The 18,700-nt window shown below is 41.1% G+C and overlaps 1 protein-coding gene across 9 annotated transcripts in view; it reads left to right on the top strand.

Annotated features, from left to right (window-relative positions):
- The window catches only part of LOC100979609 (sarcoma antigen 1), a 22,707-nt gene extending 4,007 nt beyond the window's left edge, over positions 1–18,700 (top strand). For 4 of the 9 annotated variants that reach the window (XM_034950025.2, XM_034950024.2, XM_055106380.1 and 1 more), the window contains 19 exons: positions 1,899–1,985; positions 7,203–7,335; positions 10,108–10,248; positions 10,885–11,025; positions 11,657–11,797; positions 12,044–12,184; positions 12,559–12,705; positions 12,952–13,092; positions 13,340–13,480; positions 13,728–13,868; positions 14,116–14,256; positions 14,503–14,643; positions 15,278–15,418; positions 15,669–15,809; positions 16,055–16,195; positions 16,832–16,969; positions 17,216–17,590; positions 17,960–18,053; positions 18,437–18,700. In XM_034950025.2, the coding sequence (XP_034805916.2) occupies positions 1,899–1,985; positions 7,203–7,335; positions 10,108–10,248; positions 10,885–11,025; positions 11,657–11,797; positions 12,044–12,184; positions 12,559–12,705; positions 12,952–13,092; positions 13,340–13,480; positions 13,728–13,868; positions 14,116–14,256; positions 14,503–14,643; positions 15,278–15,418; positions 15,669–15,809; positions 16,055–16,195; positions 16,832–16,969; positions 17,216–17,590; positions 17,960–18,053; positions 18,437–18,536 (2,766 nt within the window). In that variant the 3' untranslated portion in view covers positions 18,537–18,700. The remainder of the gene's footprint in view (positions 1–1,898; positions 1,986–7,202; positions 7,336–10,107; positions 10,249–10,884; positions 11,026–11,656; positions 11,798–12,043; positions 12,185–12,558; positions 12,706–12,951; positions 13,093–13,339; positions 13,481–13,727; positions 13,869–14,115; positions 14,257–14,502; positions 14,644–15,277; positions 15,419–15,668; positions 15,810–16,054; positions 16,196–16,831; positions 16,970–17,215; positions 17,591–17,959; positions 18,054–18,436) is intronic. The other 5 variants (XM_055106383.1, XM_055106382.1, XM_055106384.2 and 2 more) reach the window with 3 other exon arrangements.

Genomic DNA, 18,700 nt, shown 5'->3' with positions numbered 1-18,700 from the left:
TACAGGCGTGAGCCACTGCACCCAGCCTGTTTCTTCTTGAGTCAGTAATTTGTCTTCCAAGAATTTTTTCCATTTTACCTAAGTTGTTTAGTTTGTTGGCGTAAAGTTGTTCATAATGTATTCCTTTTAATTTCTGTAAGGTCAGTATTAATAACCCCCCCTTTCATTTTTGATTTTGATAATCTGTGTAGTCCTTTCTATTTTTCTTGGTCAGTCAAGCTAAAAGATTGTTAGATTTTTTTTTCACCTTTTCGGTGAACCAACTTTTGATTTCATTGATTTTTCTGTTTCTTATTTCATTGATTTTCTTCTACTCTAATTGTCATCATTCCCCTCCTTCTGCTTGCTTGTATTAAATACATCAGTTTAAAACTTCAGGAATAACAAAAGATTTGTTTCGCAAAGGAAGATTTGAAATGTTAGACATGTAGAAATGCTTATGATATTGCAAGTAGCAGTCATTTCGACCAGTTAACCAGAAGGAAATTCGGTGTGCTGAAACCAAACAAGTTTTCTTTTGTGCCGGGCTTTTACTGATTTTGAAAATATCAAGTCTAGCTTGTGGGAAGCTGTTTATTGCATGAGCAGTTTATTTTTTTAATGTTTTAATATAGAGAATGCCCATGTTCACTAAATCCCACAAGTTTGTTTGTTTGTTTGTTTTTTAACTTAAAGGAAAGTATGTATTAACCAGCACATACACTATCCTCTTTGTGCTTTATCTCTGGTAATCCTTATAAGAGCACCATGAGTTAGATACTGTTTTATGCCCTTTTTATGGAAATAGAATCTTAGAGTGTACATTTAAGTAGCTCTCCCAGGTATAACCAGCTGGAAAAGTGACAGAACCTAGGTCTCTCAGATTCCAGAGACTGCACACACGAATACTATATCACACTGCTTACTGCTGTGAGTTCAGCAGAGAATTCCTTGTTTATATGGAAATAACAAAATTGATAGTATCCAGGATAATTGGCAACAGTTTACAAACCCTCTTTACCCCCACTTTGGTGATTTTAAGTGGGGTCATCTGTCCACTAAATTAAACAGATCTTAGGCTGGTCACACTTCTAAAATTGTACACCAAGTTTGTGTGTAAAGGTACTTTCCCAGGGAAAAATATCTGTAGATTTAATCAAATTATCCAAAGAGGGTTAGGCCCACTACCCAGCGTTCCCTGGATGATCAGAGAATGCCATGGAGCCTACACCCTTCCAGTGGGAAGAATAGTGCCAATTTATTTGCCATTTATGTTCTAGTTTTTAATCAGAGTGTTCTAGTCACACACACATAGTTAGCTATGAGGAATATCTGCAGATGCTGGTTCCTCCACTTCAAACGAGTCAGCTAACTCTAGGTGAAGAGCTTTATACTTTGGACTATGTGGTTATAAATGATGGGCAGGTAGGATAACTAGAACAGTGTATATGCTCATTAATACATACTTATCCCTTAAGTCTGAAAAAATGAACTTGTGGAATTCAGTGAAAATTGGCATTCTAAATATTAAAGTATTAATATTTAGAATTATAGATTTTTAGTTGGGATGGTGGTATAAGGAAGGTCAGCCCATTCTCAAACTGGGGTGGAGGCATAAGGGACTTGTTTAACCTAACCTAGTGGTGTGAACCTACAGGAAGTAGTGATGGTGGACTGAGTCATGACTTAGGTAAAGGGAGATGATTCTAGATCATGGAACATGATATAGATTCTAGACATGAGATCCTAAACTCTGTTTGGTACCAAGGCACACATTGCTAAGACAATCTGTGATCATGTACTCTCAAGAGGATCATATATTTCAGCTGTATAGCGCCAATTTATGTGCCAGTTACGTTCCAGTTATAAATCAAAGTGTTCTAGTAACACACATAGTTAATTATGAGGACTATCTGCAGATGCAGGCTTCTCCACTTCAAACGAGTCAACCAACTCCACCTGAGGAACTTCATGCTGCTGCCTATGTGTTTACAAATGATGGGCAGGTAAGATAACTCTTTCTATTTCTGCACAAATTGTGACATTCTTCGTATAATTATTTTCTCATTGGAAAGATGAATATAAACTATATGTGTTAATTCTCTTGATTTAAAAGATAAAATATGACACAGGAACTCTTATGTGAACATAAAATGGGAACTTTTTGATCCAAGAGTGGATTGGTTGTACTAGGAACTGATTTATTTTATTTTATTTATATCTTTTTTTTTTTTTTTTTTTGAGATGGAGTTTCACTCTTGTTGCCCAGGCTGGAGTGCAATGGCACGATCTCAGCTCACCGCAACCTCCACTTCCCGGGTTCAAGTGATTCTCCTGCCTTAGCCTTCTGAGTAGCTGGGATTACAGGCATGCGCCACCACACCCAGCTTATTTTTTGTATTTTTAGTAGAGACAGGGTTTCTCCATTTTGGACAGGCTGCTCTCGAACTCCCGACCTCAGGTGATCCGCCCACCTCGCCTCCCAAAGTGCTGGGATTACAGGCATGAGCCACCGCACCTGGCCGAACTGATGTTTTTAATTATCACATTCAATGCTCATAGTTGTTCTGCAGATATGTATTACTATCTACCCTTTAATAAGAAATCAAGGCTGACAGTGGTCAAATGGCTTGCCCCATGTGACACATGATAGGAGGTAGAGCCAGGGTTTGAACGCATATCTTTCTGACTCCAGAGTCTATATTCTTTCCCACTCCCCACAATAACTCCTTTAATATCGAGATTGCAGTCTACAGTATCTCTTTCTGTTATCCAAGTCACTAGTGCTCTGCCTAAAAAAATGACTAAGTATTCCTCGTGGAATATGAAGCACTAGGTGATGTTGCCATGATTGGATTGTCCTGATGGAGATCTTAATGTGAGTTTTGTGTTGTGTATGAGAGAGACTTACTAACTTCACCATTAAAACATGAAGACAAAGGGAATTGCATCTGCACTAGGACACAATTAGGCAATAATCTCTTCTGTAACAAAACCAGACTAAAGTTATTCCACCACATTCCCAAAACTCCTCAATTAATTAGGCTTTTCCTTAATTTTCTGTGCCCTTATTTTCTCTTTTTTAACAATAGTCATAAGAATCACACCTCACTCATAGGGATTGGCCAAGGATTGAGTTAATACATGTAAAGCATTGAGAACAGTACCTGGAGGGTAGTAAATGTTCAGTAAAAATGTTTTCACACATTCTCCACTCTGCTTTTATAGGAAATGAAAATGGTTTGGAAAATTTTTTAATCAAAAGTATATATTTGAATATAATTTTCATTAAATATGCTCCTGCATATTTAATGCAAGAGCATATTCTTTATTTCTTCAACTTTTACTTTAAGTCCTGGGGTACATGTGCAGGATGTGCAGGTTTATTACATAGGTAAACGTGTGGCATGGTGGCTTACTGCACCTATGAACCCATCACCTTGGTATTAAGCCCAGCACCCAGTAGCTATTTTTCCTGATGCATTCCCTCCCCCAACTCCTCCCCCAACAGGCCCAGTGTGTGTTGCCCTGCCCGACGTGTCCATGTGTTCTCATCATTCAGCTCCCACTTATAAGTGAGAACACGTGCTGTTTGGTTTTCTTTTCTTGCGTTAGTTTCCTGATGATAACGGCTTCTAGCTCCATCCATGTTTCTGCAAAGGACATGATTTCATTCCTTTTTTTTTTTTTTTCTTTTTTTTGAGACGGAGTCACGCTCTGTCGCCCAGGCTGGAGTGCAGTGGCATGATCTCGGCTCACTGCAAGCTCTGCCTCCCGGGCTCATGCCATTCTCCTGCCTCAGCCTCCCGAGTAGCTGGTACTGCAAGCGCCCGCCACCACGCCTGGCTAATTTTTTTTGTATTTTTAGTAGAGACGGGGTTTCACCGTGTTAGCCAGGATGGTCTCGATCTCCTGACCTCGTGATCCACCTGCCTCGGCCTCCCAAAGTGCTGGGATTACAGGCGTGAGCCACCGCACCCGGCCGATCTCATTCCTTTTTATGGCTGCATAGTATTCCGTGGTGTATATGTACTACATTTTCTTTATCCAGTCTATCATTGATGGGCATTTGGGTTGATTCCACATCTTTGCTATTGTGAATAGTGCTGCAATGAACATACACGTGCATGTATCTTTATAATAGAATGATTTATATTTCTCTGGGTATGTACCCAGTAATGGGATTGCTGGATCAAATGATATTTCTGCCTCTAGATCTTTCAGGAATCACCACACTGTCATCCACATGGTTGAAGTAATTTACACTCCCACCAACAGTGTAAAAGCAGTCCTTTTTCTCCACAGCCTTGCCAGCATCTGTAGTTTTTTGACGTTTTAGTAATCGCCATTCTGACTGGCATGAGATGTTATCTCATTGTGGTTTCGAGTTGCATTTCTCTAATGATCAGTGATGTTGAGCTTTTTTTCATATTTTTGTTGCCCGCGTGAATATCTTCTTTTGAGACGTGTCTGTTCATGTCCTTTGCCCACTTTTTAATGGGGTTGTTTGGTTTTCTTTTGTAAATTTGTTTAAGTTTCTTGTAGACTCTGGATAGTAGACCTTTGTCAGATGGGCAGATTGCAAAAGTTTTCTCCCATTCTGTAGGCTGTCTATTCACTCTGATGATAGTTTATTTTGCTATGCATATGCTCTTTAGTTTAATTAGATCCCATTTGTCAACTTTTGCTTTTGTTGCCATTGCTTTTGGCATTTTTGTCATGAAATCTTTGCCGGTGCCTATGTCCTGAATAGTATTGCCTATTTTTTTTTCTAGGGTTTGTATAGTTTTGTGTTTTACATTTAAGTCTTTAATCCATCTTGAGTAAATTTTTGTATAAGGTGTAAGGAAGGAGCCCAGTTTCAAATTTTGCATACAGCTAGCCAGTTCTCCCAGCACCATTAATTAAATAGGGAATCCTGTCCCCATTGCTTGTTTTTGTCAGGTTTGTCGAAGATCAGATGGTTATCACCGTGTGATCTTATTTCCGAGTTCTCTATTCTGTTCCATTGGTCCATGTATCTGTTTTTCTGCCAGCACCATGCTGCTTTGGTTACTGTAGCCCTGTAGTATAGTTTGAAGTTAGGTAGCGTGATGCCTCCAGCTTTGTTCTTATTGCTTAGGATTGTCTTGGCTATTCTGGCTCTTTTTTCGTTCCGTATGCATTTTAAAATAGCTCCTTCTAACTTGGTGAAGAATATCAATGATAGTTTAATGGAAATAGCATTGAATTTCTAAATTACTTTGGGCAGTATGGCCATTTTCACAATATTGATTCTTCCTATCCATGAGCATGGAATGTTTTTCCATTCATTTATTTACTCTCTGATTTCCTTGAGCAGTGGTTTGTAGTTCTCTCTGAAGAGGTCTTTCACTTCCCTTGTTAGCCATATTCCTAGGTAATTTATTCTTTTTGTAGGAATTGTTAATGGGAGTTCATTCATGATTTGTCTCTCTGCTTGCCTGTTTTTGGTGTAGAGGAATGCTAGCAATTTTTGCACATGGATTTTGTATCCCGAGACTTTGCTGAAATTGCTTATCAGCTTAAGAAGCTTTTGGGCTGAGACAATGGGATTTTCTAGATATAGGGTCATGTCATCTGCAAACAAAGGTAATTTGACTTCCTGTCTCCCTTTTTGAATACTCTTTATTTCTTTGTCTTGCCCGATTCCCCTGGACAGAACGTGTAATACTATGTTGAATAGGCGAGGTGAGGGAGGGCATCCTTGTTTTGTGCCAGTTTCAAGGGTAATGCTTCCAGGTTTTTCCCATTCAGTATGATATTGGCTGTGGGTTTGTCATATATGGCTCTTATTATTTTGAGGTATGTTCCTTCAATACCTGGTTTATTGAGAGCTTTTAATATAAGGGGATGTTGAATTTTATCAAAGGCCTTTTCCGCGTCTATTGAGATAAGCGTGTGGTTTTTGTCTTTAGTTCTGTTTATATGATGAATTACATTCATTGATTGGCCTATTCTGAAACGACCTTGCATCCCGGGGATGAAGCCAACTTGATCATGGGGGATAAGCTTTTTGATGTGCTGCTGGATTCAGTTTTCCGGTATTTTATTGAGGATTTTGCATCGATGTTCATCAGGAATACTGGCCTGAAGTTTTTTTTTGTTGTATCTCTGCCAGGTTTGGGTATCAGGGTGATGCTGGTCTCATAAAATGAGTTAGGTAGGAGTCCCTCCTTTTTAATTTTTTGGAATAGTTTCAGTAGTAATATTACCAGCTCTTCTTGGTACCTCTAGTAGGCAGGAACATATTCTTGGGTTATCCTTTGATGAAAACAGCTTTTAGTTAACATACATACTATACCCTTCATTTTCATGTTTTATTTACCACTAACATTGTAAAGCACGCCCTACCCCTGCCTGATTCCAAGATCAACATATCGGAATCTCCATAAGGTTGGAGGTGGGAAAATTTATCTTTTCAATCTATCCTACCCTTCATTATCTATATGTATCATCTAATAAAGTATTAATGAGTATTGGTTAATAACTAACTTTAAAGCACTAAAAGAGGCCTGGTGTGGTGGCTCGCACCTGTAATCCCAGCACTTTGGGAGGCCGAGGTGGGAGGATCAGGAGGTCAGGAGATCAAGACCATCCTGGCTAACACGGTGAAACCCCGTCTCTACTAAAAATACAAAATAGCCGGGCGTGGTGGCGGGTGCCTGTAGTCCCAGGAACTCGGGAGGCAGAGGCAGTAGAATGGCGTGACTCGGGGAAGCAGAGCTTGCAGTGAGCCGAGATCATGCAATTGCAATCCAGCCTGGGCGACAGAGCAAGACTCCGTCTAAAAAAAAAAAAAAAAAAAAAAGCACTAAAAGATAAAAAAGGTATTTCTTTTTTTTTCTCCCCTAACAAGGGCTGAGACAAAATGATGTGTACTTCATGAGAGAGATAACCATATGTTTATACCTTTGGATGATGAAAGCCACTCATTCCCCAAGCATTCTGATTTATCATGACTGTACCATGTTTGACTTTGGATAACACCTTGTATTTTACCTTCCCTTGTTTCACTGAGACTTGATTAAAATTAGCTTGCCTTTTCTGAGAGCATCGTGTATGTTCAGGGATGAGAAATCTTTGACCTGTGACTAAAACTTACATTAATGATATAAATGCATGGCTGTGTATGCATATGAAGACTGTGACTTTGCAGTGGTTGGATTTGTCTTTAATGGAATATGTTCACTGATGTTTTTCAGCAAATGAGGAGTGATGAAGTAAATCTGGTTGCAACAGGGCATCAAAGCAAAAAGAAGCATTCCAGAAAATCCAAGAGACACTCTTCATCTAAGAGAAGGAAGAGTATGTCCTCGTGGTTAGACAAACAGGAAGGTGAGGGGGAATCCAATCTTTGGGCCTCAACCATGTCAAAGGACATTTGTAGTCATGTCCTTGAGGGATGAACAGATACGAGCACATTTGCAAGTGGAAGGGCAAGGTTCTAATTAGGTGCAACAATTTGGAGTTGTTGCAAGCGTTAGATGAATGAAGCAGGTTCCTGAGGCAGAAGGAGATGGTGGGCTCAACAAGAGGATGGGTCTGCTCACTTTCTGCCTGTCCTCACATTCCGCTCTAACCCAGTGTGGTCTGGCTTCTTAGTGTACTCCAATGAAACTACTATCATCAAGGTCACCAGTGTTTGCTACACTTTGGCGTTAATGTCTCAGCAGCATGCGACACAGTTGTTTACTCCCTCCTGCACGGAAAGCTTCTTGGGTCCCCAGACACCTGGATTTCTTACCCTGTTACTAGAGACTCATTTTCCTTCTCTTTTTTGTTTTTCTCCTCTCCCTTCCCACCTCTAAATATTTCGGAGCCCCAAAGCTTAATCCTAGACTCTCTTCTCTTCAATATACTATCTCCTTAGGCGATGCCATGCTGTCTTAGAATTTTAAATGATTCACACTATAAGAATTCTCACCATTATACTTCTACACTACAACTTGCTCCTGAAATCCAGACTCAAATACGACTACACTCGCGGTATCTTTACTGGGTGTCTAATAGGCATGTAAAATTCAACTGACTCTACATGCTCAAATTTCTGACCTCCCTCTCTCCAAAAATACTCTACTTTTATCTTTCACTATTTCAATTAAAGATACTGTCCATTAGGTGAAACATCCACAAAGGTGTAACAACCAGCTGTTCACAGGTATGGGGGATTGAGGAATCCTGGTTTTTACAGTTTGCAGCTATCCATCGGGCAAATAATCCCACCATGGCCTAGTTCAAGCTGTCAACATAAGGTCACTGAACCAGATTCAGGAAGAGTTGGCAGCACTCAGCTCTCATGGTCGGTTGCCTAACACCTCCTGAACACCCCTGGTGTACTTTTACTTAGCAGTTCTAGTCAAAATACTTAAAGTCACTTATGAGTTATCTCATGATTCTTTTATTACTCTCTCATTTCCCATTTCTTAGCAAGTCCAGCAGTAGATGCCCAGTATAAATTCTGCATCCAACCATTTCTCTCTATGCCTCCAGTGCACGCTGCCGTGATCTGTCTCCAGGCTAGTACAATGCCTTCTTAGCTCTGTGTTTCTAATCTTCGCTCATCTATCGCATACTCTCTAACCCTGTGGCTAGATAATTATTTCAGCACGTAAATCACATCATGCCATGTCCCTCCTGAAAACCCATCCTCATCTCTCCTAAGCACTCAGAACAGACCCTGAACTGGCTTTGGTCTCCAAGCCTCTGCACGGCCTGGCCTCTGTCACCCTCTCCTAACATGGGTCCCATCCATTTCCTCCTGGCTCTCTCTGCCTCTGTCCTTCACCTCTGTAGTGCCCGGTCCATCCCCACTCCATTCCCTACCCTTGGCCTCACTGCAGCCTGGAACTCTCCCTCTGCCTCTGCACAGGAGGCTCTGCTTCTTTCTCCAAGCCCTGCCCAATGGCACTTCTTCAGAAGCCTCTGCCAAACCAGCTGCAGCCCCGGGGGCTCCCTCTGCTGCTGTCTCCCACAGGCCTGTGGACTGCTTTTCCAACACCAGCCCAATGCTGCTTGTTTCATTTGCTCATTGTGCATGTACTGTCTGACTGCCCCATGAGGATGTGAGCTCCACAAGGGCAGGGAACGTTGCTCCCTGGGCTGTTTACTGCTGATCCCTGGGTCCTGGCATGCTGCCTGCCACAGATGATGAATAAATGAAAGAGGCGACAGACCTGGAGTGAAAAGAAAGTCACTTTTTCTAGATAGAAGGGGAGGATCTGTAGAATCATATAAAAATACAGATGTGTGATGATGGAGTGGAGATAAGAGTGTTCAACTCCAATAGCCACGTGTATTTTCTCAGAGTATTTGGGGTAGAAAGGAGGCAGGTTAAGGAGGGCTCACTTAGTCTGGCTTCCTGCTGTGCACAGCATGGCATTTATAGGTGAACTATACAAATAATATCAAGTGAGAATTGTCTAAAGGGCAGCAAGATGATACAAAATGACGAATACAAAAACTTGTGAATGTTTATTCTGCTGTCGTACTTCTTTACTGCATATATTCATTATGCCAAGAGGTAAAAAGGTAGTTTTATTGTATTATCTGACCTGATCTCTGTCACAAGATCTGAGATTTCCACGTGGTAAATCCTTCTGTTTCATGAAATAAATAATTCTTTAGAACCTGATTAATACATAGCTGTCCCTCTGGGGGAGGATGGGACAAAACACACCTATCTTGCAGCTCAACCTCTTCATTTGGTTTCCAGCTGCTAGCATCACTCACAATGTCGATGAAGAGAAGGTAAAAAATGGCCAATCTGCACACAATAATGTCATTGCAACTGTTCCATCAGTGCTTATTAGTATGGCAGCAGCTGGTATTTCATCCATGAGTACCAGGGACCAGTGTAAATTTGCTCACTTGTTATACTGTCCTACGAGGATTCCACTACGCACCATATATGCATAGTGTCGTGAGGGAAGAAGGTAATTTTGTTGTATTATCTTTTCTGGCCTCAATTTTAGGGTTCTCAGATTGCTACCTGGTGTATCCTTCTTCTTTATGAGATAATTTCCTAGATACTGAGCATCAGTGGGGCATGCCTGTGCCATTGACATAATGCACTTACCTCACAGCTCAACCACTTCATTTGGTTTCCAGATGCTGCAGTCACTCACAGCATTCGTGAAGAGAGGATAAATAACGGCCAACCAGCAGCTGATAACGTCTTGTCAACTGCTCCACCATGGCCTGGTAATATGGCAGCAGCAGGAATTTCATCCATAAGTATGAGAGATCTGTGTATGTCTACTTATTAATTGTACTGTCCTATTTGGTTTCCATAAGCAGGCATATTTTCATGAATTATAGAAGGTGGTTTTGTTGTATATTCTTTCCTAGCCTCAATTTGAGGGGTATCAGATGGCCAGCTGGCATATCCTCCCCTGCTTTTTTAGACAATTTCCTAGAAATTGAACACAGAGGAATATACCTGTGGGGTTGACATAATGCACTTACCTCACAGCTCAACCTCTTCACTTGGTTTCCACACGCTACTGTCAATCACAGTGTCCATGAGGAGGGGATGGAAAATGGTCAACCCCAATGAGATAATGTCATGTCAAATGTTCTATCAGGGCTTATTAATATGACAGGAGCTGGTATTCCAGCGATGAGTACCAGGGATCTGTGTGTGTTTGTTTATTAGTTGTAGTGTCCTCCTTGGTTTCCATATGCATGCGTAATGTCATGAAGGGAAGAAGGTGGTTTTGTTGAATTATCTTTCGTGACCTCAACTTAAGTGGACTCAAATCATTATATGATGTATTCTCCTGCATTAGGGGATAATTTCCTAGAAACCGAGCATCAGTGGGATATACTGGTGCAATTGTCATAATGCACATACCTCACAACTCAACCTGTTCCATCGGTTTCCAGATGCTACCATCGCTCACAATATCCGTGAAGAGAGGATGGAAAATGGCCAATCTCGAACTGATAAAGTCTTGTCAACTGCTCCACCACAGCTTGTTCATATGGCTGCAGCTGGTATTCCATCCATGAGTACCAGGGATCTGCGTATGTCTGCTAATTAGTTGTACTGTCATACTTGTTTTCCATAAGCATGGATATTTTCATGAAAGGTGGAAGTCACTTTTGTTGCATATACTTTCCTAGTCTCAATTTGAGGGGTCTCAGATGGCCACCTGGCATATCCTCCCCTGATTTCTTAGATAATTTCCTAGAAACTGAGCATCAGAGGGATATACCTGTTGGGCTGACATAGTGGACTTACCTCACAGTTCAAACTCTTCGTTTGTTTTCCAGATTCAACTGTTACTCACACTATCTGTGAAGAGAAGATAAAAAATGAACAAATGGCACCTGATAAATTCTTGTCTACTATTACAGCGGGGCTTATGAATTTCACAGGGGCTGGTATTCCACCCCTGAGTACCAGGGATCAGTGTGTGTTTACTAGTTGTACTGACCTACTTGTTTTTCGTACGCATGCAGTGTCATGCAGGGAAGAAGGTGGTTTTGTTTTATTATCTTTTCTGGCCTAAAATTCAGGGGTCTCAAATCACCACCTGATATGTCCTCCTGGTTTATGGGATAATTTCCTAGAAACTGAGCGTCAGAGGGATATACCTGTGGCACTGACGTAATGCACTTACCTCACAGCTTGAACTCTTCATTTGGTTTCCAGATTCTACCGTCACTCACAATATCCATGAAGAGAGAATGGAAAATGGCCAACCCCAACCTGATAACGTCTTGTCAACTGGTCCCACAGGGCTTATTAATATGGCAGCAACTCCTATTCCAGCCATGAGTGCCAGAGATCTCTGTATGTCCACTTATAAATTGTACTGTCTTACTTGGTTTTCATATGCATACATAGTGCCATGAAGGGAGTAAGGTGGTTTTGTTGTGTTATCGTTTCTGGCCTAAATCTGAGGGGTCTCACATCACCACCTGATATATCCTACTGCTTTATGAAATAATTTCATAGAAACTGAGCACCAGAGGGATATACTTGTGAGTTGGCATAATGCACTTACCTCACAGCTCAACCTCTTCCTTTGGTTTCCAGATGCTACAGTCACTCACAATGTCTGTGAACAGAAGATGGAAAATGTCCAACCAGCACCTGATAACGTGTTGTTGACTCTTCGACCACGGCGTATTAATATGACAGACACTGGTATTTCACCCATGAGTACCAGGGATCCATGTAAGTTTGTTTATTTGTATTACTGTCCTACTTGGTTTCCATATGCATGCATAGTGTCAAAAAGCATACAAGGTGGTTTTGTTGTATTGTCTTTCCTGGTATTTCACCCATGAGTACCAGGGATCCATGTAAGTTTGTTTATTTGTATTACTGTCCTACTTGGTTTCCATATGCATGCATAGTGTCAAAAAGCATACAAGGTGGTTTTGTTGTATTGTCTTTCCTGGCCTCAATTTCAGGGGTCTCGTATGGCAACCTGGTATATCCTCCTGTTTATGAGATAATTTCCTAGAAACTGAGCATCAGAGGGATATACCTGTGGGGTTACCATAATACACTTACCTAACAGCTCAGCCTCTTCATTTGGTTTCCAGATGCTACCATCACTTACAATGTCCCTGAGGAGAAGATGGAAAAGGGCCAACCCCAACCCCAACCTGATAACATCTTGTCAACTGCTTCAACAGGGCTTATTAATGTGGCAGGAGCTGGTACTCCAGCCATCAGCACCAATGGCCTGTGTATGTTTGCTTGTTAATTGGATTATCCTGCTTGGTTTCCATATACGTGCATATTGTCATGAAGGGGAGATGGAGGTTTTGTTGTATCATCTATCTTGAGCTCAATTTGAGGGATCTCAGATCACCACCTGTCATGTCCTCCGGCTTTATGCAATAATTTCTTAGAAGCTGAGCATCATAGGGATATACCTGTGGGGCTGACATAATGCACTTACTCACAGCTCAACCTCTTCATTTGTTTTCCAGATTCCACCGTCCCTCACAATGTCTGTGAAGAGAAGATGGAAAATGACCAACCGCAACCTAATAACGTATTGTCAACTGTTCAACCAGTGATTATTTATTTGACAGCAACTGGTATTCCGGGCATGAATACCAGGGATCAGTGTATGTTTGTTTACTAGTTGTAGTGTCCTAGTTGGTTTACATATGAATGCACAGTGTCATAAAGGGAAGGAGGTTGTTTTATTGGATTCTCTTTCATGAGCTCAATCTGAGGTGTCTCAGATCATCACTTGCTGTATCCTCCTGCTTTATGAGTTAATTTCCTAGACCCTGAGCATCAGAGGGATATACCTGTAGGGCTGACATAATACACTTAGCTCAGAGCTCAAGCTTTTCATTTGGTTTCCAGATGCTACCATCACTCACAATGTCTGTGAAGAGAGAGTGGTAAATAACCAACCACTACCTAGTAACGCCTTGTCAACTGTTCTACCAGGGCTTGCTTATTTGGCAACAGCTGATATGCCAGCCATGAGTACCAGGGATCAGCGTAAGTTTGTTTACTAGTTGTGGTGTCCTACTTGGTTTCCATATGCATGCATATTGTCATCAAGGGAAGAAGACGGTATTGTTGTATTATGTTTTCTGGCCTCGATTTTAGGGTTTTCAGTTGCTCCCTGGTATATCCTAGTTCCTTAGGAGATAAATTCCTAGATAGTGAGCATCAGAGGGGGTATTCCTGTGGGATTGACATACTGCACTTACCTCACAGCTCATCAACTACATTTGGTTTCCAGATGCTACCATCATTCACAATCTGCGTGAAGAGAAGAAAGATAACAGCCAACCAACCCCTGATAACGTCTTGTCAGCTGTTACACCAGAGCTTATTAACTTGGCAAGAGCTGGTATTCCACCCATGAGTACCAGGGATCAGTGTATGTTTGTTTACTAGTTGTACTATCCTACTTGGTTTCCATATGAATGCAGTATCATAAATGGAAGAATGTGGTTTTATTGTATTGTCTTTCGTGAGTTGAATTTGTGGGGTCTCAGATCGCTGCCTGGTATATCCTCCTGCTTTATGTGATAAATTCCTAGAAACTGAGCATCAGAGGGATATATACATGTGTGCTTGGCATAATGCACTTAACTCACAGCTCGACCTCTTTATTTGGTTTCTAGATGCTACCGTCAATCACCATGTCCATGAAGCAAGGATGGAAAATGGCCAACGAAAACAGGATAACGTCTTGTCAAATTTTCTATCCGGGCTTATTAATATGGCAGGAGCTAGTATTCCAGCAATGAGTTCCAGGGATCTGTGTATGTGTGTTTTTTAGTTATACCATCCTCCTTGATTTCCATATGCATGCATAGTGTCATGAAGGGAAGAAGGTTGTTTTGTGAATTATCTTTCCTGGCCTCAATTTGAGGGGCCTCAGATCATCATATGATGTATTATCCTGCTTTATGGGATAGTTTTCTAAAAACTCATCATCAGTGGGATATATCGGTGGGGTTGACATAATGCACGTACCTCACAGCTTGACCTCTCCCTTTGGTTTCCAGATGCTACCATTACTCACAGTGTTCGTGAAGAGAAGATGGAAAGTGGCAAACCCCAAACTGATAAGATCATATCAAATGTTGCACCACAGCTTGGTCATATGGCTTCAGGTGGTATTCCATCCATGACTACCAAGGATCTGTGTATGTCTGTTAATTAGTTGTACTGTCATACTTGGTTTACATATGCATGCATATTTTCATGAAGGGTAGATGTGGTTTTGTAGTATATTCTTTCCTAACCTCAATTTGAGGGATCTCAGTTGTCCACATGGCATATCCTCCCCAGCTTTCTTAGATAATTTCCTAGAAACTGGGTATCAGAGGAATATATCTGTAGGGCTGACATAATGCACTTACCTCACAGCTCAACCTCTTCATGTGGTTTCCAGATTTTACCATCACTCACAATGACTGTGAAGAAAAGATTAAAAATTAGCAAAGAGCACCTGATACATTACTGTCAACTGTTACAGCAGGGCTTATGAATGTCACAGGGGCTGGTATTCCACCCCTGAGTACCAGGGATCAGTGTATGTTTGTTTACTAGTCGTACTGTCCTACTTGACTTCCATACGCATGCAGTGTCATGCAGGGAAGAAGGTGGTTTTTTTGCATGATCGTTTCTGGACTAAATTTGAGGGGTCTCAGATCACCACCTGTTATAGCCTCCTGTGTTACGGAACAAGTTCTTACAAACTGAACATCAGAGGGATATACCTGTGGTATTGACATAATGCACTTACGTCACAAGTCAACCTCTTTATTTGGTTTCCAGATGCTACCGTCACTCAAAATGTCCATGAAGAGAGGATGGAAAATAACCAACCACAACCTAGTTATGACTTGTCAACTGTTCTACCAGGACTTACTTATTTGACAGCAGCTGGTATTCCGGCCATGAGTACCAGGGATCAGTGTATGTTTGCTTATTCAGTTGTACTGTCCTACTTGGTTTTCATATGCATGCCTAGTGTCATGAATAGGAGAAGGTGGTTTTGTTGTATTATCTTTCATGAGTTCAATTTGAGTGTTCTCAGATGGCCATCTGGCATATCCTCTCCGGCTTTACGGTATACTTTTCTAGAAGCTGAGCATCAGGAAGATATACCCGTGGGGTTGACATAATGCACTTAACTCAAAACTTAACCTCTTTATTTCTGTTCCAGATGCTACCGTCACTCACAATGTCCATGAAGAGAAGATTAAAAATGGCCAAGCAGCATCCGATAATGTCTTCTCGACTGTTCCACCAGCACTTATTAATATGGCAGCAACTGGTGTTTCATCCATGAGTACCAGGGATCAGTGTAAGTTTATTCACTTGTTGTACTGTCATACTTGGTTTCCATATGCATGCATAGTGTCATGAGGGAAGAATGTAGTTTTGTTGTATTACCTTTTCAGGCCTCAATTTTAGGGTTCTCAGATTGCTACCTGGTATATCCTCCTTCTTAATGAGATAATTTCCTAGATACTGAGCATCAGAGGGGTATGCCTGTGCGGTTGACATAATGCACTTACCTCACAGCCCAACCTCTTCTTTTGTTTCCAGATGCTGCAGTCACTCACAACATCCGTGAAGAGAAGATAAATAACAGCCAACCAGCACCTGGTAACATCTTGTCAACTGCTCCTCCATGGCTTCGTCATATGGCAGCAGCTGGAATTTCATCCACGATTACCAGGGATCTGTGTATGTCTGCTTATTAGTTGTGCTGTCCTACTTGGTTTCCCTAAGCAGGCATATTTTCATGAATGGTAGAAGGTAATTTTGTTGTATATTCTTTCCTAGCCTCAGTTTGAGGGGTATCATATGTCCACCTGGCATATCCTTGCCTTCTTTCATTGATAACTTCCTAGAAACTGAGCATCTGAGAGATATACCTATGGGGTTGACATAATGCACTTACCTCACGGCTCAATCTCTTCATTTGGTTTCCAAATGCAACCGTTACTCACCATGTCTGTGGAGAGAAGATAAAAAACGGCCAACCAGCATCTCATAACTTCTTGTTAACCCCTCCATCAGGGCTTATTAATATAGCAGGAGCTAACATCCCAGCCATGAGTACCAGGGATCTGTGTATGTTTTCTTATAAGTTGTACTTTCCTACTTGATTTCCATATGCATGCATAGTGTCATCAAGGGAAGAAGGTGGTTTTGCGGTATTACTTTTGCTTGCCTCAATTTCAGGGTCTCTGATTGCCACCTGGTGTATCCTCCTGCTGTATGGGGTAACGTCCTGGAAACTGAGCATCAGCAGGATATCCCTGTGGGGTTGTCATTATGCACTTACTTCACAGCTCAACCTCTTCATTTTGTTTCCAGATGTCACCACCACTCACAGTGTCCATGAGGAGATGACAAATGGCCAACAGGCACCTGATAACTCCTTGTCAACGGTTCCACCTGGTTGTATTAATCTGTCAGGAGCTGGTATTTCATGCAGAAGTACCAGGGATCTGTGTATGTTTGTGTATTGGTTGTACTGTCCTACTTGGTTTCCATATGCATGCATAGTGTCCTGCAGGGAAGAAGGTGGTTTTGTTGTATTATCTTACTCGAACTTAGTTTGAGGGGTCTTGGATCACCACCTGGTGTATCCTCTTGCTTCATGAGATAACTCCCTAGAAACTGGGCATCAGAGGGATATACTGTGGGGGTGACCTAATGCACTTATCTCACAGCTCAATTTTTTCATTTGGATTCCAGATGCTACTGTCATTCACGATATCCAGGAGGAGGAGATGGAAAATGATCAAACCCCTCCTGATGGCTTCCTGTCAAATTCTGATTCACCAGAGCTGATAAATATGACAGGACATCGTATGCCACCCAATGCATTGGATTCTTTCTCTCACGACTTCACAAGTCTCAGCAAAGATGAGCTGCTTTACAAACCTGATAGTAATGAATTTGCGGTAGGCACCAAAAACTACAGTGTCTCTGCAGGTGACCCACCAGTTACAGCAATGTCTTCGGTGGAAACTGTGCCAAATACACCACAAATATCTCCTGCCATGGCAAAGAAAATTAATGATGATATAAAATATCAATTAATGAAAGAAGTTCGAAGGTTTGGGCAAAGTAAGTACTGCAAGAATGTCTATCAATGAAAGCATGAGAAGTGTCTCATTCTATGATTTAGAACAGAATTGAGCTGCCTCTTGAGCTCATTGTTTGGCTGAATTGGATCTATATATAATTTAGCATGGCTTTACTTTAATTTCACTGAAAATTGCTAATATGTCTGCTTAAGTGTTTTGTTTTCCTTTGTTAGTGTTCACAATAGTTTCCTTAGTAATATACAGATGTCGTGATTTAAGCATTCAAAACACAAACACTATGTAACATTGTAGCCCATGAAAAATGTATACTGTGGTAGTGGATGCACTAAGATTGAGGTATATTTCATTTTTGTAATTGTAGAAATACTAATTTTTAAAATATCTTCAGATTATGAAAGAATTTTCATTTTGCTTGAAGAGGTACAAGGATCTATGAAAGTCAAGAGACAATTTGTTGAATTTACCATCAAGGAAGCAGCAAGGTGAGTGCAAAAAGGAACTGTGCTATTGTTTTAAGCACTTGCGCCCAATTTGGGACAGGGGCAGGAAAAAATCATGGTTTGTTCCTCCTAATCCCTGGCCCTCAATCATAGTTCATGCTATTTCCACAGGCATTTAGGTTGATACTATCTTATTCTAACACTTTCTTCCAATACCATGGAGGCTTCCAAATTTATCAAAATCTGGGAGTGTATGTGGGCCCTCAGTTGACTCACTTTGTATTTTTCTAGTTTGTATCTTTCAATGAGGATGCATTTTCTGTTTGCATGTAGATGGTAAATTCTATTTTGTATCCACTCTACCTCTTACATCTCATAGATCCTGTAGGTATCCTCTGGTGAATGGAATACCTCTTTAATTTCAGGTTTAAAAAAGTTGTCTTAATTCAGCAACTCGAGAAGGCGCTTAAAGAAATAGATTCCCACTGCCATCTCAGAAAAGTTAAGCACATGAGAAAAAGATAATTGTGTTAGTGCAAAGACCAAGGAGAAACAAGGACATATGCTGTAGGATGGAACAGGTTATTGCTGAAGCTCCCTATAATCCTGAAACGAAGAGAATTCCCTTCCAGAAGCTACGAAAAAGGGAGCTGTTTAAATTTAATAAATCTCTGTTAGTAAAAGCTGCA

Source organism: Pan paniscus, chromosome X (assembly GCF_029289425.2).
Source record: "Pan paniscus chromosome X, NHGRI_mPanPan1-v2.0_pri, whole genome shotgun sequence".
Classification (NCBI taxonomy): Eukaryota; Metazoa; Chordata; class Mammalia; order Primates; family Hominidae; genus Pan; species Pan paniscus.
This window is presented reverse-complemented; position numbering and strand designations above follow the sequence as displayed.